The 27,806-nt window shown below is 41.7% G+C and overlaps 1 protein-coding gene across 2 annotated transcripts in view; it reads left to right on the forward strand.

The window, feature by feature from the left end:
• adam10a (ADAM metallopeptidase domain 10a) overlaps positions 1 to 27,806 on the forward strand; it is a 287,101-nt gene that overhangs the window by 167,101 nt on the left and 92,194 nt on the right. For both annotated transcript variants that reach the window (XM_060911474.1, XM_060911475.1), the window contains exon 3: positions 26,013 to 26,131. In XM_060911474.1, coding sequence (XP_060767457.1) covers positions 26,013 to 26,131 — 119 coding nt within the window. The remainder of the gene's footprint in view (positions 1 to 26,012; positions 26,132 to 27,806) is intronic.

A 27,806-nucleotide genomic window follows, 5' to 3' on the forward strand; every position in this document is an offset into this window, starting at 1 on the left:
TCCCTTGCACACCAAGTCTGAAGTTTCAGACGAAATATTCACCTGAATTCACACGTCATTACCTAAATGTGGTCTTACTAGTCCTTACACACCCAGAGCAAAATTCTGTACAATGAAAAAATAAATTCGGATTTGTCTTGTTTGTTGTGAAATTTACAAAGTACAGTTAGGTTGGTCAGTAAAACTATTGAAAATCTTTTCTTTGTACTTTTGTCAGTTAAATAAAGGTTCATATGAATTAACAAATCACAATTTTTTGTTTTTATTGCATTTTGGAAAATATCCCAACTTTTCTGGAAATGCGATTGCCTCTGCTATGCACCGGTGTCTGGTCTGGGAAGTCAAGTCAAGTTTATTTTTTTTGTAGCACTTTTAACAATAGACATTGTTGCAAAGCAGCTTCACAGAATTTGAATGACTGTAAACATGAGCTAATTTTATCCCGAGTCGATCCCCAAAGAGCAAGCCCGTGGCGACAGTGGCAAGGTACAAGGAAGAAACCTGAAAAGGAACCAGACTCAAAAGGGAACCCATCCTCATTTGGGTGATAACAGATAACTGTTATGTTATGATAACTGTGTAACCAGGAAATTCATTATAGTTTTAAAAGGAAGTCTGTTTTGTTGAAGTTATAAACTGTTCATTGATGGAGACTTGAATGCAAAACTGTTCATGATAACTGCAGTCCTAAAGTTAGCAAGTTAACTGTAGTCCTCAGCCATAAAAGCATTACTGTAAAAGTCCAGAGCGTCTTCCAAGTGTGACTTTCAACTGTCCATATGGGGCCGTCCTCTAGAGGAGCGATGTGATGAGACTCCAGCCAGATGTAGGGCATCAGGATGGATCAGGCAGGTCCGAGGAGCAGAAGAGGTCAGCACCTCGATCTCAGGATTGACATGTAACTTAGAGGGACAGACAGAGTGGGGTAGTGTGGGGGGAAACAACACAGGCTGTTAGGTATGCCCAGTGTCACCTGATGAGTAAGAACAGTATACATTTTGCACTGAATGCAAGCAGGGACTCCGGCAAAACTAACTATGACAGCATAACTAAAAGGGGAGAGCCAGAAGGTAACACACACATGACGGAGCCCCGGGACATAAAGCAGCAGCCACTACACCGTCAACAAACTCGAGTGAGCGAGTCAGTGGGGGGCTGACAGCATCCATACATCCCAGTTTACCAAAACACTCTGTCTGAGGACCCTCCAGAGCTACTCCCTTACCTAATAAAACTATTAACAAAAGGCTTGATTAAACAGATATGTTTTCAGTCTAGACTTAAACGCTGAGACTGTGTCTGAGTCCCGAACACTACTTGGAAGGCTGTTCCATAACTGTGGAGCTTTGTAAGAAAAGGCTCTGCCCCCTGATGTAGCCTTCACTATATGTCATATAGTGAAGGCTACATCAGGGGGCAGAGCCTTTTCATACAAAGCTCCACAGTCCATTATGACCCACCACGCCTGGTCCATTATGACCCACCACACCTACTTAGATCAAAAGGTGCAGGCTATCTGCTGGTACCTCATATAGTATATGAGGTACCAGCAGATAGCCTGCACCTTTTGATCTACGTAGGCGTGGTGGGTCATAATGGACCAGAAGTTCGCTCAGGTACTGTGGCGCGAGACCATTTGGTGCTTTATAGGTCAATAGTAGTATTTTATAATCAATACGAAATTTGATTGGGAGCCAGTGCAGTGTGGATAAGACAGGGGTGATGTGGTCATGTCTTCTAGTCCTAGTAAGGACTCTTGCTGCCACATTTTGAACTAACTGGAGCTTGTTTATGCACTTATTGGAACATCCAGACAGTAATCCAACCTAGAGGTAACAAAAGCATGAACTAGTTTTTCTGCGTCGTGTAGTGACATTATACCATAGCAATATTTCTGAGATGAAAGAAAGCTGTCTGGGTGATGTTATGATATGAGTTTCAAATGAAAGATTGGGGTCAATGATCACCCCGAGGTCTTTTACTGCTGCACGTGAAGAAACAGAAAGGTCATTTAGAGTTACTGTGTCATCAGAAAACTTACTTCTAGCTGCATGTGGTCCTAGTACAAGTACTTCTGTCTTGTCAGAGTTAAGCAGAAGGAAGTCGATAAGCATTCAGTGTCTAATGTTCTTTACACATTCTGTTAAGCTGGTGTCTCTCATCTGGCTTTGCAGAAACATACAACTATGTGTGTCATCAGCATAACCGTGGAAACTAATACCATGTTTACAAGTAATATCATCCACAGGTAACATGTATAAAGAAAAAAGCATTGGACCTAAGACAGAACCTTGTGGAACACCAAATTTTACCTCGGTATGCAGAGAAAAATCACCATTTACATCAACAGACTGATCGTGATCAGTTAAATAAGTGAATGAGGAAGTGAGTGGTTATATTTCACCCGTAAACACAACACCATGAGCATTGCTTTCTTTCTTGTTGTCCAACATCTCAGGTTCAGTTCTTGAATGAGGTTATGAAAATATCCCTGTTGTTGCTCTGTTCGTCAGTGTGTGTACCCAAAACCTGCTGCAACATGGCTAGCTTTAGTAGGGGAAACTGTGAACCTGAGAGCAAAACAAATGATCATCTGTTTAAATGAAAGGCAGCTGGACAGTCATCCTTACAACTGACCAAAGAATCAATGGTCCATGACCATTGACATGTAGCCAGTAATCAGGTTTCCTGACATTTATACTGCGTGTACCTGATTTCGACACGAGGGAAATGCACAAAGCAAAGCCTAGAGGCATACAAAAGCCTTGACACTTGGTAATACTTCAAGGTGGGACTTTTTGGTGAAATTAGAGTGACGAGGATGCCAGTAGATATTCTGGTTACAGTGTTCTCCACGGGCGCTTTTAAAGTGGCACACCGCCACATTACAATTCTGGCCCGCCGCCCTTCCCTTGGCCAGAAAAAAAAAAGTAACTTCAGTATACACCAAATAAATCGTAAAGTATTCGCTTTATTATAATTTTGTAACTATTTAACACGCAGAAGACCATTAAACGAATGCATACGGGTCTATCCCTGCGTTACACTACACCGCACCACATTACACTATACTGACACATAGTAACGCTGGAAGCTACAAACTGCAGCTAGCCAGCAGCTAAATAACTTTGCGGGTGTTGGTAACGTTATTGTGCAACGGTTAGGCTTTCTGTTGTCTTTTCTGAACATATACAGTTACAGTAATCATATAACAGCACACACATTAGTGAAGTTCAGGTCTGTTATTTTACATATCTGTGATTGTGTAGGCAAGAGATTCATTTTCTCGTTGCTTCCCTGTGGTGGTTTACTGGAGGACTTCCAGGTTTGTAGCTTTGTAGTGCCAGTCTCGGGCACGCGCACCAGCTCGTGCATTGATTGGAGTTGTTTCACCCAATTAACATTTAATTATGTCTATTGTAAAAAATTTATGCATTTATTGTAATTGGGTATTTTGTCTATGCATGGGAGTTAATTTATTTTTCACACACACAGAAAAAAATATGATTAATTCAGGGATGTGCAACAGGCGCATCAGTCTCAACGGAAATGTCAAATGAGTCTCACATTGGCAATAACGATGTGTTAATTTTTTTGGTAAAATGATTTTCACAATGATTTAGCATTTCCTATCCATTTATTGGCCAGTTTCACTGTCAAAAAAGCCCAAAGTCCGTCAGCTTTTATTTTTGAAAAGTGGAGAACACTGGGTTATATGTGGACAGGTTTGTACAAATATTTTTATTTTATTGACATAAATCCATGTTTTGGTGCCTGGATTCCAGTTGTGTCTGCAAATTGCAGCAATACATTTTCTTCCATAAAAATATTTCTGATTTCTTGGTGAATCTGTTTGTATAATCAATCGCACAACAGCTCTTTCCTATTTTAGATGTACAACCCCGATTCCAAAAAAGTTGGGACAAAGTACAAATTGTAAATAAAAACAGAATGCAGTAATTTACAAATCTCAAAAACTGATATTGTATTCACAATAGAACATAGACAACATATCAAATGTCGAAAGTGAGACATTTTGAAATTTCATGCCAAATATTGGCTCATTTGAAATTTCATGACAGCAGCACATCTCAAAAAAGTTGGGACAGGGGCAATAAGAGGCTGGAAAAGTTAAAGGTACAAAAAAGGAACAGCTGGAGGACCAAATTGCAACTCATTAGGTCAATTGGCAATAGGTCATTAACATGACTGGGAATAAAAAGAGCATCTTGGAGTGGCAGCGGCTCTCAGAAGTAAAGATGGGAAGAGGATCACCAATCCCCCTAATTCTGCGCCGACAAACAGTAGAGCAATATCAGAAAGGAGTTCGACAGTGTAAAATTGCAAAGAGTTTGAACATATCATCATCTACAGTGCATAATATCATCAAAAGATTCAGAAAATCTGGAAGAATCTCTGTGCGTAAGGGTCAAGGCCGGAAAACCATACTGGGTGCCCGTGATCTTCGGGCCCTTAGATGGCACTGCGTCACATACAGGCATGCTTCTGTATTGGAAATCGCAAAATGGGCTCAGGAATATTTCCAGAGAACATTATCTGTGAACACAATTCACCGTGCCATCCGCCGTTGCCAGCTAAAACTCTATAGTTCAAAGAAGAAGCCATATCTAAACATGATCCAGAAGCGCAGACGTCTTCTCTGGGCCAAGGCTCATTTAAAATGGACTGTGGCAAAGTGGAAAACTGTTCTGTGGTCAGACGAATCAAAATTTGAAGTTCTTTATGGAAATCAGGGACGCCGTGTCATTTGGACTAAAGAGGAGAAGGACGACCCAAGTTGTTATCGGCACTCAGTTCAGAAGCCTGCATCTCTGATGGTATGGGGTTGCATTAGTGCATGTGGCATGGGCAGCTTACACATCTGGAAAGACACCATCAATGCTGAAAGGTATATCCAGGTTCTAGAGCAACACATGCTCCCATCTAGACGACGTCTCTTTCAGGGAAGACCTTGCATTTTCCAACATGACAATGCCAAACCACATACTGCATCAATTACAGCATCATGGCTGCGTAGAAGAAGGGTCCGGGTACTGAACTGGCCAGCCTGCAGTCCAGATCTTTCACCCATAGAAAACATTTGGCGCATCATAAAACGGAAGATACGACAAAAAAGACCTAAGACAGTTGAGCAACTAGAATCCTACATTAGACAAGAATGGGTTAACATTCCTATCCCTAAACTTGAGCAACTTGTCTCCTCAGTCCCCAGACGTTTACAGACTGTTGTAAAGAGAAAAGGGGATGTCTCACAGTGGTAAACATGGCCTTGTCCCAACTTTTTTGAGATGTGTTGTTGTCATGAAATTAAAAAAATCACCTAATTTTTCTCTTTAAATGATACATTTTCTCAGTTTAAACATTTGATATGTCATCTATGTTCCATTCTGAATAAAATATGGAATTTGGAACTTCCACATCATTGCATTCCGTTTTTATTTACAATTTGTACTTTGTCCCAACTTTTTTGGAATCGGGGTTGTACTTTTTTGTGTTTTCATGCCATTTCAGCTGAATGCTAATGCTGCCAGTCAGTAAGTTATTCTGTCTGGCACGGTGGTTATGTTGTGGTATGCCACTGTCTATCACGATGTCATGTGCATAGCCACTATCGGGGATGCATGACTGCTAGTCAACCAGTTAAAGTTTTAGGGGTGGCACGGTGGTGCAGTGGTTAGCACTATTGCATGACAGCAGGAAGGTTCTGGGTTTGAGCTCAGTGGCCGACGGGGGCCTTTCTGTGTGGAGTCTGAATGTTCTTCCCGTGTCTGTGTGGGTTTCTTCCATGTGCTCTGGTGTCCCCCACAAGTCCAAAGACATGCAGTTGGGTTAACCGGATGCTCTAAATTGCCCATAGGTGTGAACGTGTGTGTGAATGGTTGTTTCCCAAGCCCAGGTTGTGGCAGGAAGGGCATCTGGTGTAAAACTATGCTCCAATTAATATGACGTGGATCTCAATAGGGTCCGCACAGCAGCGACCCCACACACATAAGTGGGACAAGCTGGAAGGAGTGAGTGAATTAAAGTTTTCTCCATAGTTAAAGCAAAATATTTCTCTAGTTTCACTTTTTCAGCCTATTTTTAGTCAGTTTTATTTGTGCAACAAAGAACTTGTCAGACTGCACTTCATTTAACAGCCAAACACAAGTTACAAAATTACATTCCAGCTTTAGTGCTTTTCTCAGCTACACTGTTAAGAATGAGATAAATGTACAAAATAATAAAGCTGTCAAGTATATTCAGGACATCTCAAATTTTAAAATGAGTTTGTCTGGATGAGCTAGTGGCTCGGATGAAATTGTTTGAGAAACTGGGAGGACGTAGCAGAGAAGCTCCTTATACATAGCTCAAAGGGGAACTGAAGTCATTTTTAAACTTGCTTTATTTCTTAATTAATGTGTTATTCAATTACGTTTTTGGTTTTAGTAACCTTATGTTGTGACTCGTATGGGCAACTAATTGCAATTAAATATTAGCTATACTTATCGGCCTATTTGGTTTTTAGCCATGTTGAATTTAGCGCGGGCGGCACGGTGGTGTAGTGGTTAGCGCTGTCGCCTCACAGCAAGAAGGTCCTGGGTTCGAGCCCCGGGGCCAGCGAGGGCCTTTCTGTGTGGAGTTTGCATGTTCTCCCCGTGTCCGCGTGGGTTTCTTCCGGGTGCTCCGGTTTCCCCCACAGTCCAAAGACATGCAGGTTAGGTTAACTGGTGACTCTAAATTGACCGTAGGTGTGAATGTGAGTGTGAATGGTTGTCTGTGTCTATGTGTCAGCCCTGTGATGACCTGGCGACTTGTCCAGGGTGTACCCCGCCTTTCGCCCGTAGTCAGCTGGGATAGGCTCCAGCTTGCCTGCGACCCTGTAGAAGGATAAAGCGGCTAGAGATAATGAGATGAGATGAATTTAGTGCGTTTGGTCCATGGCAGGCGTCGCTTATCCGCGCAATCTTCACGAGACTTGTGCGAGACTTCGAAATGTGAAGTGTCAGCCAGGTGTCAATGCCGCCATTTTGGAAACTGTTTTTCCAAACGAAATTTTGCACAAAAACGAGTTTAAATGACGATTACTGCCTACTTTTTTCAAACTTTCCTGATTGCTATCAAAACAAACACAACTTCCATCTTGATTACGTCAGCATTCGAAAGAGGGCACGCGTCTTTTGACAACGTTGGCAGATGTTGGTCACTTTGATTTCCGCTGTACGTTTTACTTCCATCCTATGATGTCTCGCACAGGTCTCAACAAATCTCGTTTACGGCCGTCGCTTTGACATATGGACTGATATATTACAGAGCGTATTTTAAACACTCATAACTTGCTATAGCAGCGACAAAATAGCGATCAAAAATGCATTCCGATATTTAATAAAATGAGAAATAGAATTTTGATAATAATAAAAAATTTGCCTTCAGTTCCCCTTTAATGATGGATGGAGGATGTAATGTGTACAGCAGTGTCTGTTTGGTTATTTAGACATATTCAATTCCAGCATCCAAAAATGAGTCTAGATCAGCCTCTTCAAGATGCGATGCTGATAAACCAACTGTGCGACCCACATCTTGAAAAGTGGGCTTTCACACAAGGATTTAAATATGTTGCTGTGACTTGGGGACATACTGGGAATTTCAGAGTGGACTGTTATCTTCCCAGTCTGTAATGGCCATAGGAGGAAAATGGGCAGAGAGGACAGGCCAGTTACAGAAGTGTTTCCTGACTGTCCATAGCAGTCTGAATAAAGAAGATGGGGAGGAGTCATCTACCTAGAAGAAATGAGCAGAGAACATTTCAGCGTGACGTTAATGTTGTGTGTTTCAGTGAAGACAGTTTTATCAACTTTGGGCCACATCAGATAGGATTTGCAGCAAAGCTGATACTGAAACATGAAGCTGTGCCAATCAGAGGTGGACAGTAACGAAGTACATTTACTTGAGTACTGTACTTAAGTACACTTTTTTTTGAGTATCTGTACTTGAGGATTGTTTTTTTTTAAACTTATGACTAACTTCACTACGTTTGAAAGGCAGATATCGTACTTTTTACTCCACTACATTTCTGTCAAGGTCCTTGTTACTCGTTACTATGAAGCAGCTTTGAAAGTGGATGTTTTTTCTTTTCTTTTCTAAAACGTGATTGGTTTTTCCGCAGGTGACACTGAGACAGCCGATCAGTAATCACTAGGGTCACATCACATCCGTAGACTGTATAAAATCAAGCTCAATGATTTCTCCGCAGCATTATTTGAACACGATCAGTTGATGGCAGAATGGAAGGATGCTGTTCTTCTGGATAATGCACACACCCATGGCCATACCTAGAACCCATCTTTCAGTTTTCTGAAAGGATTAAAGATTGATTTTGTTTTAAATGTTTGCTTTGTTTGCTGAAAACAAACCACATCATGGCCTCCAAAAACTCGTCCAACCTGCGGAAGCATATTGAGGTATATAAACGTTTTATTCTAAGAGAAAGCTTGCAATGAAGTTGTCTGTGCTTTTAGAGCTAGCGATAACATTGCAATAGCTATGCAGTCTGGTTAGTTGAATGACTTTCTATGGATTTGCCTGCCAAGTTGCCATAGCCTTTTGCATGGCTAACGTTAACACACACCTAGTTAACTTGGACACTGTTAGTTAGCACAGCGTTTCTCAACCTTTTTTCAGTCACGGCACCCTTCAGAAGTATGCAAATTCTCAAGGCACCCCCATATAAAATATATGCAGTCACGCTGACCCCGGCAGTGACGTTGTGGCATGGGAAAGGGGGCCGTGAGACAAATTTTGATGATGCATGAGGCGACGATGATCTGCATTAGTGTAACTATCGTTTTTTGGAATTTTAATTCATTTTATTTATTTCAGTGTTAGAATATATAATCTTTTTGACGGCACCCCTAATGAAGCCAGACGGCACCCCAGGGTGCCGTGGCACCCTGGTTAGGAAAGGCTGAGTTAGCATGTAAAAATGGAGTTACGCTAATATGAATAACGTTGACTTCTCCGAAGTCCTTTCAGAAATATGTTTTAGCATAATCTTGCCAAATAAATAGAATGTAGAAATCTTTCTTTTCTAGTAGCATTAGCTACCCAATATGATCTTGAGTTTGAAAAGAGTTTGCTAGCATGTCAGGTGGAGCTTCATTGATTAGCTAGCTTAACATTAAACCACCATGATGGCACAGCATGCGTTCATTTTGTAAATCCAGTAGGTTGCTTCAGAGGCATTCGGTATTGTAAGCATTGTGTCAATAATACAACAATGCAGAAAATGTACTTAAGTATTTTTAAAAGCAAGTACTTAAATAAAAATTTGACTGGACAAAACGGCGTTAGGTTTTGTAAGCGTTGTGGCAATAATACAACAATGCGTTGACAGAAAATGCACTTTTAATACTTAAGTATTTTTAAAAGCAAGTACTTCAGTACTTTAACTTAAGTAAAAATTTGACTGGACAACTTTCACTTGTATCGGAGTAACATTTGACCAGTGGGATCTGTACTATGACTTAAGTAATGAAGTTGGGTACTTTGTCCACCTCTGGTGCCAACTATGTTGGAGCTGATCATAAGTAAAACGTTCAAAATTTCCCAAAATTCAAACATTCGGACACTTCAAGCAGTTAGCTGTTGCTAGTTCAGGTTAGCTTGGCAAGGTAGCTTCAACAATGTTAGGAATGTGATAAAGCACACAAGCTGTGTAAATATTGTATGTATATAGTTTCAGGAACATTTGTTTGATATGGACACAAGCATCTGGATGTAATCATAAAAACAGCAATGTGAAAACCATAGCAGAACCAGGGTCTCCGCGGATCCTTAAAAAGTCTTATTTTTAATATGTGTTTTTTAAGGTCTTAAAAAGCATTATATTTCGCTATTTTTTGAGCTATGGTATTAAATTTCACATGGGAGGTATTAAATTTCATCCGGGTAGCCTACAGTAAATGAAAAAAAAAACATATGTCTGGATTTTTTTTCCGCGCTAACGTTATTTATTCAACCAGCGTCGTTTGTTATCAAGATGCTGAACAAGTAGCACAAGAGCCGTTGTGTCTAGCACTAGTTCTAATAGCGCAGGAACCACGCCACTGGGGGCAGTGTGTTCTTTTATCCATGTAGTAGACAGTGATGGGAATAACGGCGTTAGAAATAAACGGCGTTACTAACGGCGTTACTTTTTTTTTAGTAACGAGTAATCTAACTAATTACTTTTTACATCGTTATAACGCCGTTCCCGTTACTTACAATAAAATACTATGCGTTACTTTATTAAAGCTGTTCTCATCTGGCACGCTGCTCGCTCAGCCTTTCTTTCCTCTGCTTTCGTGTGGGGCGGGGAGACACGAGACAACGGCACAGTAAGCCAATCAGAGTAGATTTGGACAACATACGTAGGTAGGCCACGCCTACTGCACTACTGCGCGCTCTTTCAATCGGAAGACCCAGCGATGGCGAGCGGTCAGCCCAGCACTGCGCTTTCACACTGGAAATACAGCCAGGACTTTTCATTACTTGAAATAAAAGGCAAGAGTGTTTACGTGCAATGCACATTATGTCGAGGAACAAAGCGTTTGTCCTCGTCAGTGGCCAGTAATTAGTAACAATTTTAATAACTACAGAAATATATTACATTTGATAGATGTCTTATCTCACATTGTCCCACAAAAATATTAATATAGTGTAGATAACATTACTAATTGGTTCTGTTAAGTGTCCATTTCAGTCATTAAACACATTTAACATTCACTTTTATTATGATTACACTAATTGAATTTGATTTTTTTTTTTTGAGGGGGAACAAAATGTAACGGAATAATTACTTTCTCTGGTAATTAGTTACTTTTATGACAAAGTAACTCCGTTACTAACTCAGTTACTTTTTGGGAAAAGTAACTAGTAACTATAACTAATTACTTTTTGAAAGTAACGTGCCCAACACTGGTAGTAGAACCATTGAGAGTAGAGCAGACGAGGAAGAAGTGGTTGAACTTGAACATGAACGGAGATGGGGAACTGTAAGTTTAGTAACAAGTGGCTTGAGGAGCCAAAATACAAAAGTTGGCTAACAACAGCAACTTCAGAATCTGAAGCGAGATGTAAGGTATGTCGGAAAGACATCAAGTTAACAACAATGGGCTGTAAAGCCCTTGACGCTCACTCGAAAGGGGAAAAGCATATGCGCTATGCTGTTAGTCTGGCAACAACAGTCCCCAGAGGCAGTTCGATCAGTAGTCAAACTTCCTTGCTTCCTCACTGTTTGTTCATGGCAGTACCCTACTATTAAAATATTGAGAAAGCAGTTAATGTTCTGTTTTGTTAACTGAAGATCAATTTGTTTCCTCACTGTTTGTTTACAGCAGTACCCTACTATTAAAATATTTTTTTTTACTGTACGTATTTGTTCCGCAGTAGTGGTCTTATTTTTTATACTCAGTGGTCTTAAAATGGTCTTAAAAAGTATTATTTTTGCTGGTCAGAAATGTGCAGAGACCCTGAGAACAGTTCCCTGGAGTGGCGGGCAGTGTAATTCATTTTACTGAACCGATTCTTACAGTTTGAGAAATTGAAACAGGTTTTAAAAAAATATATATATATATTAGTGCTGTCAAGCGATTTAAATCTTTAATTGCGATTAATGTCGCGACTGTCATAGTTAACTCACGATTAATCGCAATTTAATCGCACATTTTTGTCACATGAAAAACCATTGTAATTCTCTTATCAGCATAAAAAAGTGAATGGGCTTGCTTTGTACCAATGTTTTTTTTTTTTTATTGCAGAGCATAACACTACGGAGCCGTAGAGGGGACATGGTGAATAAAAGAATAACAAAGCGTGGGAACTACTTATAAGGCGTGTGCACGAGATATTAATGCACGCGCACGAGTTATAACCCGTGCGCACGCTTTGCGTTAAGGCGTGCGCTTGGGTAATTAAAAGTGAGGGGACGAGTTACTACGGCTCCGTATAACACGTCTTGTCACAGCCACTGCAAAGTCGGGCTGGAGCCACCGATGGGAAAACGAAACCTAAGCCGAGCACCGTGGCTCTTCGTCCTGAGGCGCGGCAGCGCGAGCTGCCCGCGCTGGTTCTTTGGGGGGAGGGCAGAGGACTCTGGCTGTGCGGGGCGTAGCATTACAGTCTAGCTGCTATTGTTTTTCTAAGCAAAGTCTCTGTTCTGTTCCAAGTTCCTGGCAGTTTCAAAAGCTTATGAAAAACCTACATCATGTCACAGAGCGTTAATCTCGCGATAAAAAAATTATCGCCGTTAAAATTGAGTCAAGTTAACGCGATAATAACGCGATATTTTTGACAGCACTAAAATATATATATATATATATATATATATATATATATATATATATAGAGAGAGAGAGAGAGAGAGAGAGAGAGAGAGAGAGAGAGAGAGTCCACAAATGACTAACTAAAAAGAGTAATTCAAAAAGCGCAACTCATTCACAAACTATACATCACTAATTCTGTGAGTGTGACTGCTTATTTAAAGGTGTTAACCAATCAGAGCAGAGCCGATTAGATTAGATTAGATTCACTTTATTGATCCCACATCGGGGAAATTCACGTTACAGTGAATTACAGTAAATATTTACATATTTAATATTTAAAGGCACAGCTGCAAAATCATCCTGTCATCCTATCGGGTTTTAAACCGTGCTAAAATGGCATCGGGAAAAAAAAAAAAGAACCAAGGCACTTTTTTATATTAAAAATCCCTTGCAAACTTTAAAAGCATCTCAGGGAATAATATCAAGTAATTGAAAAGTGTAAGGCATGTCTCCTTTAAAGGACAACGAAAATAACTGTGGGAGGAAATCCTTTGGGAACTGTCTCACACACGCCTCTTCACTTCATGCAAAGTGAAAGCATGGTCTATTAAGGAAAAAGAAGTTAAAAAGCTTTTTTTTCCCTTTTTTCTTTTTTTTTTTTAAAAAAGAAAACAGCATAATGATGTGTATCGTCATGTGCAGTCAAGTAGAACTGGCTTCATCTAGTCTGAAATATTTGTAGACTACCAAAGTATATTTAGCTGCATTTATTTATTTATTTTTTTATTTTTATTTTTTTATTTATTACAGTCTATCTCACTGTTTCTGTCCACTACACTGACTAGCTGACCTTCTCACAGCAGCAAGTAGTGAATGCATTAATTAATTAATGGACACAACCTGTATTATTAACTCGCCCGCGACAGAGTAAGCGGGGTGAGGTATTGTAATCAGTGCGGTTTGTTTGTTTGTTAACAATCTAGCGTCTAGACGGTTGCACCGATTGACTTCAAATTGTCAGGGTAGGCAGGCAATGGTCCGTAGATTACCTGATATTTTGGAGGTAATCGCGTCAAGGTCACTGGAAAGGTCAACCTTTCGGTCAAAATAACATATTGTCCATTATAACTCAAAAACGGTTTCAAAAGACAAATGCTTACTATTATGAGCATATAGGAACTACAATATGGCCTTTCATTTGGCACCATGATGTCTGACCTTGAAAGGTCAAACTCAAGGTCATGGATTTTCAGAGGGCTTCATTCATCTCGAGTCACCATGCTGGCTATATTACTCCGGCCCAGTGTTGTGCACAGGTTCCTGCTGGGGGGGGTGAGACAGGCAGACAAGTCAGTGTTTCATCGTCTGCTCCGCTCCACAGTCACATGTTTGTTCATCTCTGTTATATCCCCATTCCTTCATCAGGACTCTACATCATCCGGGTTCAGTTCTAAGACGGTTTAAGCATGACCATATCGGCCGTGCCTCGTTGGATCCTGGGGGAAGGCATTCTCTGGGGCTCAGGTTCAGTTTGTGAGAAGCTGTCTGGAGGTGGTCTGTCCATAGACTCAACCTTTGATTGTGAGCGCTGCCATTAAGTGCTGTAGTGGAATGTAGAAAACTGTGTCTTGATTTGAGTCTCTTATGTGCTGGTTCATGCTGAAAGAGTGGGTGGAGAGGATCATTCTCTTCTTTGAGTTTCTCCATCTGGGCTGAGACTGCTCTTCTGATGTGTGGGGGTTTCAGAGGGCTGTAACTTGAAAATGGTTGATGGTAGACAGATATTTACCGTTATCAACTTATAGGAAGTGCCATATGGGCTTTCATGTGGCACCATGGCCTTTGAGCTTGAATGACCTGTGAAATGTCAAACTCAAGGTCATGGATTTTCATAGGACTATAACCTGACCGCTGATGATTGAGAAATATTACCGTTATCAACATCTCATCTCATTATCTCTAGCCGCTTTATCCTGTTCTACAGGGTTGCAGGCAAGCTGGAGCCTATCCCAGCTGACTACGGGCGAAAGGCGGGGTACACCCTGGACAAGTCGCCAGGTCATCACAGGGCTGACACATAGACACAGACAACCATTCACACTCACATTCACATCTACGGTCAATTTAGAGTCACCAGTTAACCTAACCTGCATGTCTTTGGACTGTGGGGGAAACCGGAGCACCCGGAGGAAACCCACGCGGACACGGGGAGAACATGCAAACTCCGCACAGAAAGGCCCTCGCTGGCCGCTAGGCTCGAACCAGAACCTTCTTGCTGTGAGGCGACAGCGCTACCGTTATCAACATATAGGTATAAAATAAGTGCTGCCAGGCGAGGTGTGTTTTGCCTGGCAACACTTGTTAAATCATAATTGCTTTATAAATGTGTGTGTGTGTGAGAGAGAGAGAGAGAGAGAGAGAGAGAGAGAGGTGTCAGTTTAGGATGTGTGAGAAGATGTGAGTCATTTCTAGAGGACCTTCTATGAGCAACAGCTATTTATCATTCCTGGAAAAAGCGTTACTAATGATCAGACACGATATTTGTCTCACAGCACAACACACTCATATCATTGCTGAGTATTTCTTATATCATCACTGACATGAGGGATTAGCCGAGTGAGCTCTCCATTACTGTAATCACACAAGTGGCCCAGTTTAATAAGGACATCCATTTATCTATCCCAGAGGTGGACAGTAACGAAGTACATTTACTTGAGTACTGTACTTAAGTACACTTTGAGTATCTGTACTTTACTTGAGTATTATTTTTTTGGCAACTTATGACTAACTTCACTACATTTGAAAGACAAATATCATACTTTTCACTCTACTACATTTCTATCAAGGTCCTCGTTACTCGTTACTATGAAGCAGCTTTAAAAGTGGATGTTTTTTTCTTTCCTTTTCTAAAACGTGATTGGTTTTTCCTCAGGTGGCACTGAGGTGGGGTTTACATTAGACCGTATCAGCGGATCATCAGATTAATGTTTTTAAAACGATTAGTGTGCACACAGCAACGCCAATACACGATTTGCGTGCACACAGCAACGCCAATACACGGATACGCTCGGCTCCGCAGGCATCCTGCGCTCCAAATCACTCCGCCCTGAACAGCGAGTGCCTTCTCGAGGGTGCGCACTCCGGCCCTGCGCAGCTCACAGAGCACGCGAGTGAAGCGCACGAGCAGTGATTCGGGACTGAGCCGCTGTGTGTGTGATCCCAGTGCATATCGGGTATGCGCATCACTTACCACTTGCAAGTGGAAGGATGGCAAGCCTAAAGACAATCATAACTACACAATGGGCAGTATTTGCATCAGTATTTGTAGTATTTTCATACTTTTATACTCTTTAATGAAAGGTGATACAAGGCGGAAGTCCGCGCCGTTTTTCAGCAGTCGCATCACATGACCAACGCCAGCGAATCAGGAAGGTGGATGTCACAGTGACGTTGTCCAATGACGACGCCAGCTAGAGCTCAGCACAGCGTATCCGCGTATTCTCAATGTTTACACAGCACCGGACCAGACACGATCTGGATTGAATACATGGACCCTGACGGATTCCCGTTTCCCGGCGTTTCCAGGCGTTTTAATGTAAACGGACAGTGCATCCGCGAAGAAAACGAGACAGATACGGTCTAATGTAAACTTGGCCTGAGACAGCCGATCAGTAATCACAAGGGTCACGTCACATCCATATAGACTGTATAAAATCAAGTTCAGTGATTTCTCCGCAGCGTTATTTGAACACGATCAGTTGATGGCAGAATGGAAGGAGGCAGTTCTTCTGGGGAATGCACGCACCCATGGCCATACCTAGAACCCATGTTTCAGTTTTCTGAAAGGATTAACGATTAGTTTTGTTTTAAATGTTTGCTTTGTTTGCCGAAACGAACCACATCATGGCCTCCAAAAACTTGTCGTCCAACCTGCAGAAGCATATTGAGGTTTATAAATGTTTTATTCCAAGAGAAAGTTTGCAACAAAGTTTGTCTCTGCTTTTAGAGCTAGCGATAACGTTGCAATAGCTATGCAGTCTGGTTAGTCAAATGACTTTCTATGGATTTGCCCGCCAATTTGCCGTAGCCTTGTCCACGGCTAACGTTAACACATAGCTAGTTAACGTGGACACTGTTAGTTAGCATGTAAAAATGGAGTTACGCTAACATGAATAATGCTAACTTATCTGAAGTCCTTTCAGAAATATGTTTTAGCATAATCTTGCCAAATAAACAATGTAGAAATCTTTCTTTTCTAGTAGCATTAGCTACCCAATATGATTGAATTTGAAAAGCATTTGCTAGCATGTCAGGTAGAGTTTCAGTGTCTAGCTAGCTTAACGTTAAACCACCATGATGGCACAGCATGCGTTCATTTTGTGAATTCACATTTCTGTCTTTGGTAACGGCATTAGGTTTTGTAAGCGTTGTGGCAATAATACAACAATGCGTTGACAGAAAATGCACTTTTAATACTTAAGTATTTTTAAAAGCAAGTACTTCAGTACTTTAACTTAAGTAAAAATTTGACTGGACAACTTTCACTTGTATTGGAGTAACATTTGACCAGTGGGATCTGTACTTTGACTTGAGTAATAAAGTTGGGTACTTTGTCCACCTCTGATCTATCCATCCATCCATTATCTATACCACTTATCCATTGCATGTCACAGCGAAGCTGGAGCCAATCCCAGCTGACTTTGGGCGAGAGGCAGGGTACACCCTGGGCAGGTCGCCAGTCTGTTGCAGGGCAAACACCGAGACAGACAACCATTCACGCTGACATTCACACCTACGGGCAGTTCAGAGTGGCTGACCTAATCCACATGTCTTTGGACTGTGAGAGGAAACTGGAGCACCCAGAGGAAACTCACACAGGCGGGCAATTCCATGTAAATGTCAACCTCACCATGCAAAAATAAAGCAACATGTAATACATCAAAACCACTCCCAGAGATATCACCTAGGCCTGTATTTTACAGATGTGAATAAGTTGAACCAATTTGTAACCAACCTAATATGTCACTGTCAGTCTTTCTTTCTTATAATGTAAAACCCAAGCTAAAATCAACTTTGATCATGTACAATTCTATATTATTCCCACAAGCCACAGAAATGTATGCTAAAATCCACAAAACAGCAAAACAATAGCCATCCTAAATATTATTTAAGAACTTTGATAGTTTTAGCTGATATTTAGAGAGTTTTTCAAAGGGTTATGGTGGTTAAATTGCTGATTTTCTAAACATATGCCATGTCTATTTCAGACGCGTCACATCCATAACGGAATTTCGTCACATCCATAACGCTGACTTTTCCTTCCGAAACTCTGCATGAAATACAAAATATTTTAAACAAAGATTTTTTTAATATTCACCTTGGACCCCTCTATCAAATGGATATCTCCATTTCGACATTAGGTTTACAATTTCAGAGAGTTTGATAAAAATGTACAGTCACCCAAGAAAAGTGATACTTTTTCTGTCACATCCATAACGCATCTTTTATTGGCATTTTCTGGCATGCCCTAGATGTACTATGGGAATTGTTCTTGTTCTATCACTTCTCCAGTATGGTACAGCCTTAAAATATGCAACACCTGTTTAAATACTGGGAGACAATAAAACATACACTGGGTCATTTGTTGCCATTTTGAGTTCAAGTGTCACGTCCATAACGCTGGAATTGCTCAGGCACAGGGAGAACATGCCAACTCCACACAGAAAGGCCCCAGTCCACTGTGAGGTTTGAACCCAGAACCTTCTTTCTGTGAGGTGACAGTGGTAACCCCTGCACGCAAATGCTGCCGTCTCCCAAACGGAAGAATAACAATATACTGTATGATTTGCAGTTGGCTGGCAGGTGTGCATTAATTCCTTACCTTGTTGAAAACATAATCACAGCTCTACATAAATGCTTCAGTGTAAGCATGCTGGATTGTAGTCATTGCCATGACAACATGCCGAGGTATTTTTTAAAATGGGTTGGTTAAGAGCGCCCAGTGGAGCGTCCCGATTTAAGAAAATAATGAACTTTTAGGAGGAAACGACTCTGTGATGTTCATCTTATCATATTGGGACACTTCACTGGCCTTCTGTCCTTTAGACTACGTTCAGACTGCACCCTGAAACGACCCATATCCGATTTTTTTGCCCATATGCGACCTGTATCCGATTTGTTATTGACAATCTGAACGACACAGATCCGATTTTTTCACATGCGACCCAGGCCGCTTGGATATGTGGTCCTAATTCCGATGCATATCCGTTATTTTCACATGCGACTGCAGTTTGACCGGACAGGTCGCATTCATGCGACCTACACGTCATCAACAAGAGACAAACGTCACTATTCTGCGTTGGCTAATCCCGCCTCTTTGGTGGAAAACAACAACATTTGTACAGTTTTCAGAATTTAAATAGACTTTTATAGAATTGATCAAGCTAATCAGGGCTTAATTTGAGGGGGAGCAAGCCGGAGCGTGCTCCGGAACCTCGGACGTTGGCTCCGGCAGCTATTTACACTGGATCCGGTGATCCGCCACCTCTCTTGACTATGTAACAAAATTAAAAAAAAAAACAAATAATTGAATAAATAAATGCAAGTTTATTTAGTGTTAATGTCTGATTTTGATATCTGTCTTGTTGGTGATTTCTCTCATGAAACGACATCCACAAAATATCAGTTTGTATATTACGGAAAAGGAGGGTGCACACTTCCGTGGCCGCGGGAGGAAGACGCGCTGTTCGGGGAAAAAGAAGTGGAAGCGCTCTGCCAGCAGTTTTGCATCAATGACCCACGACATGTCATCAGGGCATTCAGGGAATTCAGGGAAAGTAATGGAGAATTCATCCCAGATGAACTGAAGGGCCTCTTGGCCGCGATCAACACTGTCCCTATCTCAAGTGCAGAGTGTGAGCGGGGTTTTTCGCAGATGAACTTAATTTGCAGTGTTATTACAATACATGCCCAGAAGCGCCCCCCCTTCTTCTTTTTTTTTTCGCACCGGAGCCACTCATCCTCTGCGCTCCGGGACCTCCCACTTTACAAATTAAGCACTGAAGCTAATGCTGGATTTGGTAGGGACCTGGATGTTAAACCATCCTGTATTACAAGATTATAAGATTGTTCTGGAAATTTCCAGTAATTTGACACCTTCGGTCTCATTAGTCTGCTGCCCACATTAATCAGATTATTGTGTGAGTGCCGCCGCCGCCACAAAAACCACATCGCCAGGTCTCGCCTCATTTCCATGCTTTACTTGCAAACTTGAAGAGTGCGCTTTTTTTTTTTTTTACGTATTACGTAGATGTGCTTATTACGTGTCAATTTGCGCATGCGGGACACTTTTGGGTCGTTTTCCGTTCATATTGGAGATTGCATACAAGTCTCATATAATTGGTAATGTGAACGGCCTAATAAAAAAATCGGATTTCACAACAAATCGGATATGGGTCGTTTCAGGTTGCAGTCTGAACGTAGTGTTAGACACACTCACCAGCCACTTTATTAGGAACACCCGTCCACCTGCTGTTTTATGCAGTTCTCTGATCAGCTGATTAGAGAACAGCAGCACAGCGCATAAAACCATGCACATACGCGTCAAGAGCTTCAGTTAATGTTCAAAAATCAGAACGGGAAAAACTGTGATCTCAAAGTGTGACTTTCACTGTGGCACGGCACTGCGTTGGCGCCAGATGGACCGGTTTGAGTATTTGAGAAACTGCTGATCTTTTGGACTTTTCACACACAACAGTCTCTAGAGTTTACACAGAATGGTTCAAAAAACATCGAGTGAGCGGTGAGAGTTCTGTGGGTGGAAACAAACGCCTTGTTGATAAGAGACGTCAGAGGAAAATGGCCAGATTGGTTCGAGCTGCCAGGAAGGATATAGGAACTCTTTACAACCGTGGTGAGCAGAAAAGCATCTCAGCACGCAACGGCAGGAACAGAAATCTTAAGCTAGCCGCACACTACGCCGATCCACGCGGTACCGAACCGACCCATTTCAGAGCCGACTCCCGACAGGGCACGCACATATCCCCGACTAACTCACGACTGTTGACGAGTGCAGTCGCGATTGAAGCGACACCAAACGAGATTATGCGAACTAAGCATCATAACAAACATTCCGCTAAATATCACATGACAACTTAATAGCTTTGTGATTGGCTATTGGATATAGTTACTGTTAAATCCAACACTTGAAGATGCTACAGGCTGAATTACAAATGACACAACACGGAATATGTAGCGCACTATCTAGGCTGCATGAGCTATTATTCCCAACCTTAAATAGTGCACTTATATAGGGGAGTTAAAGCGATTTGGAATTCAGCCCCACAACTTGAGCAGAGTGGCTTTCCAGCCCACTGTGTCTATGGATAAAGCTTCAGTCTATGGAATTACAGTATATACCTGCATTAGGTGCTACCAACACGTATTTCTCGCGCTAGAAATTGTGTTTAATGATGTCACGTGTTATATGCGAAAGATATGATTGGCTATTGCTAGCGACTCTCGCCGATCAGTCTGGCTCCCGATTAGTTTTTCGAATCGGCTGTGAGATGAGTCGGTACCATCGAAAACTAGTCTTTACGCCTGACTCGCGACTTCAGTTGGCTCGGTACGCTGAAAATCGGCGTAGTGTGCGGCTAGCTTTAGACTACGTTCAGACTGCACCCTGAAACGACCCATATCCGATTTTTTTGCCCATATGCGACCTGTATCCGATTTGTTATTGACAATCTGAACGACACAGATCCGATTTTTTTTCACATGCGACCCAGGTCCTAATTCCGATGCATATCCGTTATTTTCACATGTGACTGCAGTCTGATTCATGTGACCTACACATCATCAACAAGAGACAAACGTCACTATTCTGCGTTGGCTAATCCCGCCTCTTTGGTGGAAACTTGAAGAGTGCGCTTTTTTTTTGTTTGTTTACGTATTACGTAGATGTGCTTATTACGTGTCAATTTGCGCATGCGGGACACTTTTGGGTCGTTTTCCGTTCATATTGGAGATCGCATACAAGTCTCATATAATTGGTAATGTGAACGGCCTAACAAAAAAAATCGGATTTCACAACAAATCGGATATGGGTCGTTTCAGGTTGCAGTCTGAACGTAGTGTTAGAATCAAGAACAAGTTCTTATTAAAGTGGACGTTGAATGTATAGGGACTTGTATATCTCAGTAGCACTGTTTGTGTCCATATCAGTGTGGACTGAAATGGATCCAGAGACAGATAATCAGTATACATAGAGATGAGCAGTCTCCAGTGTGTGTGTGTGTGTGTGTGTGTGTTTGCCTGGATGAGTGTATGCGTGCGTATATCTTGATTAAAGTAGAAGTAGTAGGTTATGCACAAGTGGCTCAGTCTCTTCTGTAAACATTGGCCATTTAATTAAGTCACACCGATCAGGGACTCCTGTGGTTTTATGCAGCTGTTTACTTACCTCACATATTTCCCTCATTTCTTCTCTTCTCAAACTGCGTGTGTGTGTGTGTGTGTGTGTGTGTGCGTGCGCACACCCCTGATAAGGTGTTTAGGTCTTACGGATGAGATATTTTGAGCCTAGATATGTTTCATAGCCTTTGTTTCAGTACATAAAAACACCCTCGGGGGTTCAGAGGTGCAAAAACTAGGTGGTTATGTAGCAATAGGTAGATAGGGGTGTGTGTGTGTGGGGGGGGGTAGTCAGGCAGGTGTGTGTGGCACCAAAACAAACTGCTGATGTCCTGCTCTCAGCGATCGCACCCCTCATTAATCCTCTCTCACTTTCTTTCAGCCGTACAGCAGCAAAATTATTGCAGCTTCCCAAATGCTGGTGTTTTCTTTCCGCTGTGTTCTAACTACCGTACTGCTGCTGCGCTCCACACCTCGGAGCATCTCATCGCTCTTTAGAGTCCTTAAAATCCCTGAGAGTAGACTACAGCGTAGAATATTAAAACATTTATATTATGACTGCAAAAGGAAAGCACTTTCCTTGATTGGTTATTGCCATTATGTTAATGAACAGATATCCGTCTGACAATGGCGGACAATTTATTGATAACAAATCCCATTTTTACCTCAAGCATATTTTATTGAGAACTGATTTTAAAGCCAAAGGAAAATAGTTTTGTGTAAGTTATTGTTGCATCACATGCTTGATAATTTCGCTGAGCGTGTGTGTGTGCTTGCATGCTCAATAGTCCCTTTATTCGCTCATCTGTCCATAAAGCCGATGAGCCGTTGCCATGGCGTGGCGTCCGTCATCCGTCCGTCGTCCACGATTCAGTTACATCTTATCTCCGCTGTCAGTTCTCTGCGGATTTCCGTCCCGATTGTTGTGTTTGAAAGAACTCATGACTCCGCACAAAACACGGTGGCTGTTTTGTCAGATTTTTCGCTAACGAGTTACTAATTAAGCCAAATTAACAAATCTTCCAGGCCTCTCGCTAGAATTGCATCTCCTCTCGGATTTCTCATCCGATTCCAGTTCTGATCGATGTTTTGGGTCGATTTTCCCTTGAAGAACAAAACTTTTGTCGTTTGTTTGTTGATTTTCCTGTTGTCAACAATTTGTTTACAGGTTTGTTTATTTTCAGTTAAATCGTATCTCCTCCCTCAGTTCTCAGTGGATTTCAGTTCTGATTGCTTCGTTTGAAATAACGAGTCCTTCTGCACAACACTTGGTCATTGTCTTGTCAAATTTTTGCTAACGAACTGCTAACTAGGCCACCTTAACGAGTTTTCAAAATTTTCACGAGAATTGTATCTTCTCTCTCATTGATCATGCGATTCCAGCTCTGATCGATGTTTTGGGTGGATCTTCCCTCGAGGAACAAAACTTGGTCATTTGTTTGTTGATTTTCCTGTTGTAAATAATTTGTTTGCGGGTTTGTTTATTTTCAGTTAAATCGTGTTTCGTCCCTCCCTCAGTTCTGAATGGATTTCAGTTCTGATGGTTCTGTTTGAAAGAACTTGACAAATTAAAAACACAAGCTTTAGCCAATATTAGCCCCACCCACTCTGATTAAAAAAGGGCAAAGCTGACGGACATGTGGACATTTGGAATGTAACGATTATTCATCCATTTTCCGGCATATCGAGCAGCCACAGGATCAACATTAATTTCATTACAAAGGCATCATTAGATTTGTATTCAACACTTTTTTTTTTTTAAAATCAGGGTGAGCGCTTTTAAGGTTATGAATGACTCGGAGTTTTGCTGCCAGCTAACAAGTCGGTGCATGATGGGAAATGTAGTAAAGTGTGTTCTGGGAAATGGAAACACTGCAGTCACCTGCCATCACTTTACCGTCACTCTAAATACAGCTCGTTTTCCTTCATGCTGTTTTTCTGAGTGACTCATGCAGCTTCCTGCGACTGTGAAGGTGTTCAGGAGTCCAGATTATCAAAATGTGGAGTAGCAGTGAGCGTGTTTTTTTTTTTTAAGATGTCTCCTCTTTATCAGGGGTGTGTAATGAGTAATGAGGAGCAGCTGGATTACAGATGTTACAGCTGCCTGAAGGTGTAATGTTGCTATGGAGGACTTTTCACTCTTAATAATGGAGAAATAATCTGTTCATTACACACACATGATACGAGCATGTTCATTCAGGGCATTTACCCCAATCTATAACACACAAACACTAATACACTCCCTTTCTTCAGTCCTGTCTCTGTCTCTTACTGTGTCTCTCTCTCTGCTGCTTACTGTATGTCTCTCTCTGCCTCTTACTCTGTCTGTCTGTCTGTCTGTCTGTCTGTCTGTCTGTCTGTCTGTCTCTCTTTCTCTGCCTCTTATTCTCGTGCTCTCTCTCTGCTTATTGTATGTCTCTCTCTGCCTCTTACTGTGTCTGTCTGTCTCTCTCTCTCTGCCTCTTACTGTGTATGTCTGTCTCTCTCTCTGCCTCTTACTGTGTCTGTCTGTCTCTCTCTGCCTCTTACTGTGTCTGTCTGTCTCTCTCTCTGCCTCTTACTGTGTATGTCTGTCTCTCTCTCTGCCTCTTACTGTGTCTGTCTGTCTCTCTGTCTGCCTCTTACTGTGTATGTCTGTCTGTCTCTCTGCCTCTTACTGTGTCTGTCTGTCTCTCTCTGCCTCTTACTGTGTATGTCTGTCTCTCTCTGCCTCTTACTGTGTATGTCTGTCTCTCTCTCTGCCTCTTACTGTGTATGTCTGTCTGTCTCTCTGCCTCTTACTGTGTCTGTCTGTCTCTCTCTGCCTCTTACTGTGTATGTCTGTCTGTCTCTCTGCCTCTTACTGTGTATGTCTGTCTCTCTCTCTGCCTCTTACTGTGTATGTCTGTCTCTCTCTGCCTCTTACTGTGTATGTCTGTCTCTCTCTCTGCCTCTTACTGTGTATGTCTGTCTCTCTCTGCCTCTTACTGTGTATGTCTGTCTCTCTCTCTGCCTCTTACTGTGTGACTTTGTCTGCCTCTTACTGTGTGTCTCTTTCTCTACTGCTTACTATATATCTCTCTACTGCTTACTGTATATCTCTGTCTGCCTCTTACTGTGTATGTGTCTCTCTCTCTCTCTCTCTCTACTGCTTACTGTATGTCTCTCTCTGCCTCTTGCTGTGTACGTCTCTCTCTCTCTGCTGCTTACTGTATGTCTCCCTGTGCCTCTTAGTCTCTCTCTCTCTCTCTCTCTCTCTCTCTCTCTCTCTCTGTGTCTTACTATGTTTGTCTCATTCTCTTTCTGCCTCTTACTGTGTGTCTCTCTCTCCCTGCCTCTTACTGTGTGTCTCTCTCTGCCTCTTATTGTGTGTATGCCTCTTTCTCCCTGCCTCTTACTCTCTCTCTCTCTCTCTCTCTCTCTCTCTCTTACTGTGTGTCTCTCTGACTCTTATTGTCTCTCTCTCTGCCTCTTACTGTGTATGCCTCTTTCTCCCTGCCTCTTACTGTGTGTGTCTCTCTCTGCCTCTTACTACCTCTCTCTCTGCCTCTTACTCTCTCTCTCTCTCTCTCTCTCTCTCTCTCTCTCTCTGCCTCTTACTGTGTCTCTCTCTGACTCTTACTGTGTATGCCTCTTTCTCCCTGCCTCTTACTGTCTCTCTCTCTCTCTCTCTCTCTCTCTCTGCCTCTTACTACCTCTCTCTCTGCCTCTTACTGTCTCTCTCTCTCTCTCTCTCTGCCTCTTACTGTGTGTCTCTCTCTGACTCTTATTGTCTCTCTCTCTTTGCCTCTTACTGTGTCTCTCTCTGCCTCTTACTGTGTGTATGCCTCTTTCTCCCTGCCTCTTACTGTGTGTGTCTCTCTCTGCCTCTTACTGTGTCTCTCTCTGCCTCTTACTGTGTCTCTCTCTCTCTCTCTCTCTCTCTCTCTCTCACTGTCAGTGTCGCTCTCTTCCTTTCATTGTGTGTCTCTCTTTACCTCTCACTATCTATATCCCTCTCTTTCTCACTATGTTTCTCTGCCTCTAACTGGTAAGTCTCACTATCTTTCTGCATCCCCCCAACTTTCCTGTTCTGTCTCTCTCTTTCTGCTGTATCCTCTTGACCTTTTTCTATCCCTGGCTTTCTCTCTCTGTTTAACAAAGCTTCAGTGATGTAAATGTTCCCAGTCAGATAACTGCCAAAGCAAACAGTGCAAGTACATAAGAGAAGAAATTTTATTATCTGTGTTCATGCATGCAAAGAAGTTTCATTGTGTTAATATGAATCACAGACAAAAAGAAAACTAACATGCTCTCTCTCTCTCTCTCACACACACACAGACACTTTAACCTGCGGATGAAGAGAGACGCGTCTCTGTTTGCCCCAGACCTGAAGGTGGAGATCTCTGGAGTGGAGATACCAGTCGACACCTCACATATTTACAGTGGAGAGCTCTTTGGTCAGTTCTTTACACAACTCTCTGTCACACACACACACACACACACACACACACACACACACACACACACACACACAAAGCTAATTATGATTTTGACTTTATATCGCCGTTCTCAATCTAAAGTTTGGTAATGTCACACGCAATTTCAGATGCTATGATACAAATCCTCAATAAATAATTAAATATTTAAATGAAAATTTCTAATGGTAGAATTTCTATTTCTACTGCCTACTAATTTGTCCTCCCACAACATCCAGTGTGTAATGCAGCCAATAGGATCCTAAATAAATACAGGCTCGCCTTAATACTGGGGCGAGCGGAAGCAGGCGTGAATTTGCTTCCTTTCTTTATGTTACGCTGGTAGTTTGTCGTTGCAATCTTTGTGAGACAGTCAAGATGTGCATTAGTGAGCAGTTTCTCTGTTTCCTCTTGATAGCGTTGATGGTTGAAAAATATTGACTCACTTGTGCTCACAAAGCAAGACATCACTTTTTGTACAAGTGGTTTCAAAGTGAGAAAATCTGCTTCAGATACCAAACTCCAGAAGTGAACAATACACCGGCTCCGAGTTCACATCTGAGAGCGTCATTTGTTTGTAGCTCTACTGTTTCACTTTCCAGATCATCACGACGAGGAAAGTGGAGCTGTTCGAGTGAGAGAGCATCAACATGGAAGGGGTTTTCAATAAAGCTGAAAAATCTCCTTTAGTACTCGTTCATATTACTGAATCTGGATTCAAACTCTCTCCTCAGCTCCTCCAAAACCTCAGCAAATCCGTATGAATTAATGTAGAAAATTTTATGACCCCCCAAAAAAAAGCAAGTTATTTTTTCCTATTCTTTATCTGCGTAAATATTCCCTTTGTTAATGAGTGCACCCCCTTTGAAAAGTAACATTTTAAACAATATCTCAATGAACACAAACAATTTCCGAAATGTTGACAAGACAAAGTTTAATATAACATCTGTTTAACTTATAACATGAAAGTAAGGTTAATAATAAACTTAGATTACACATTTTTCAGTTTTACTCAAATTAGGGTGATGCAAAAATGAGTACACCCCACAACAAAAACTACTACATCTAGTACTTTGTATGGCCTCCATGATTTTTAATGGCAGCACCAAGTCTTCTAGGCATGGAATGAACAAGTTGGTGACATTTTGCAACATCAATCTTTTTCCGTTCTTCAACAATGACCTCTTTTAGTGGCTGGATGCTGGATGGAGAGTGATGCTCAACTTGTCTCTTCAGAATTCCCCAAAGAAAATAATTTCTTTCCACCACAAAGGTGAAGGCTACAAGAAGATCAGCAAAGCTTTACTTATCAGTCAGAATACTGTAGCAAAAGTGGTACAAAAATTTAAGAAAGATGGAATTGCAACCATCTCACAGAGACGTCCATGGACGTTAACACCTCGACAGGAGCGTCTTCTGATGAGAAGGGTTGAAGAAAATCGGCATGCACGTTCACTGCAGTTATCTAAAGAAGTAGAAAGCCAAACTGGGCTGACTATTTCCCATGACACAATACGGCGTATGCTGCAGAGGAATGGCATGCATGGATGCCGTCCGCGAAAGAAGCCTCTCCTAAAGCCCAGGCACAAAAAAGCCCTGTTTGTTAAATCTGCTTGTACAGTCAGTGGCACAACAGTTCTTTCCCATTATTGATCTG

The sequence above is a fragment of the Neoarius graeffei genome, chromosome 27, assembly GCF_027579695.1.
Source record: "Neoarius graeffei isolate fNeoGra1 chromosome 27, fNeoGra1.pri, whole genome shotgun sequence".
Taxonomy (NCBI): domain Eukaryota; kingdom Metazoa; phylum Chordata; class Actinopteri; order Siluriformes; family Ariidae; genus Neoarius; species Neoarius graeffei.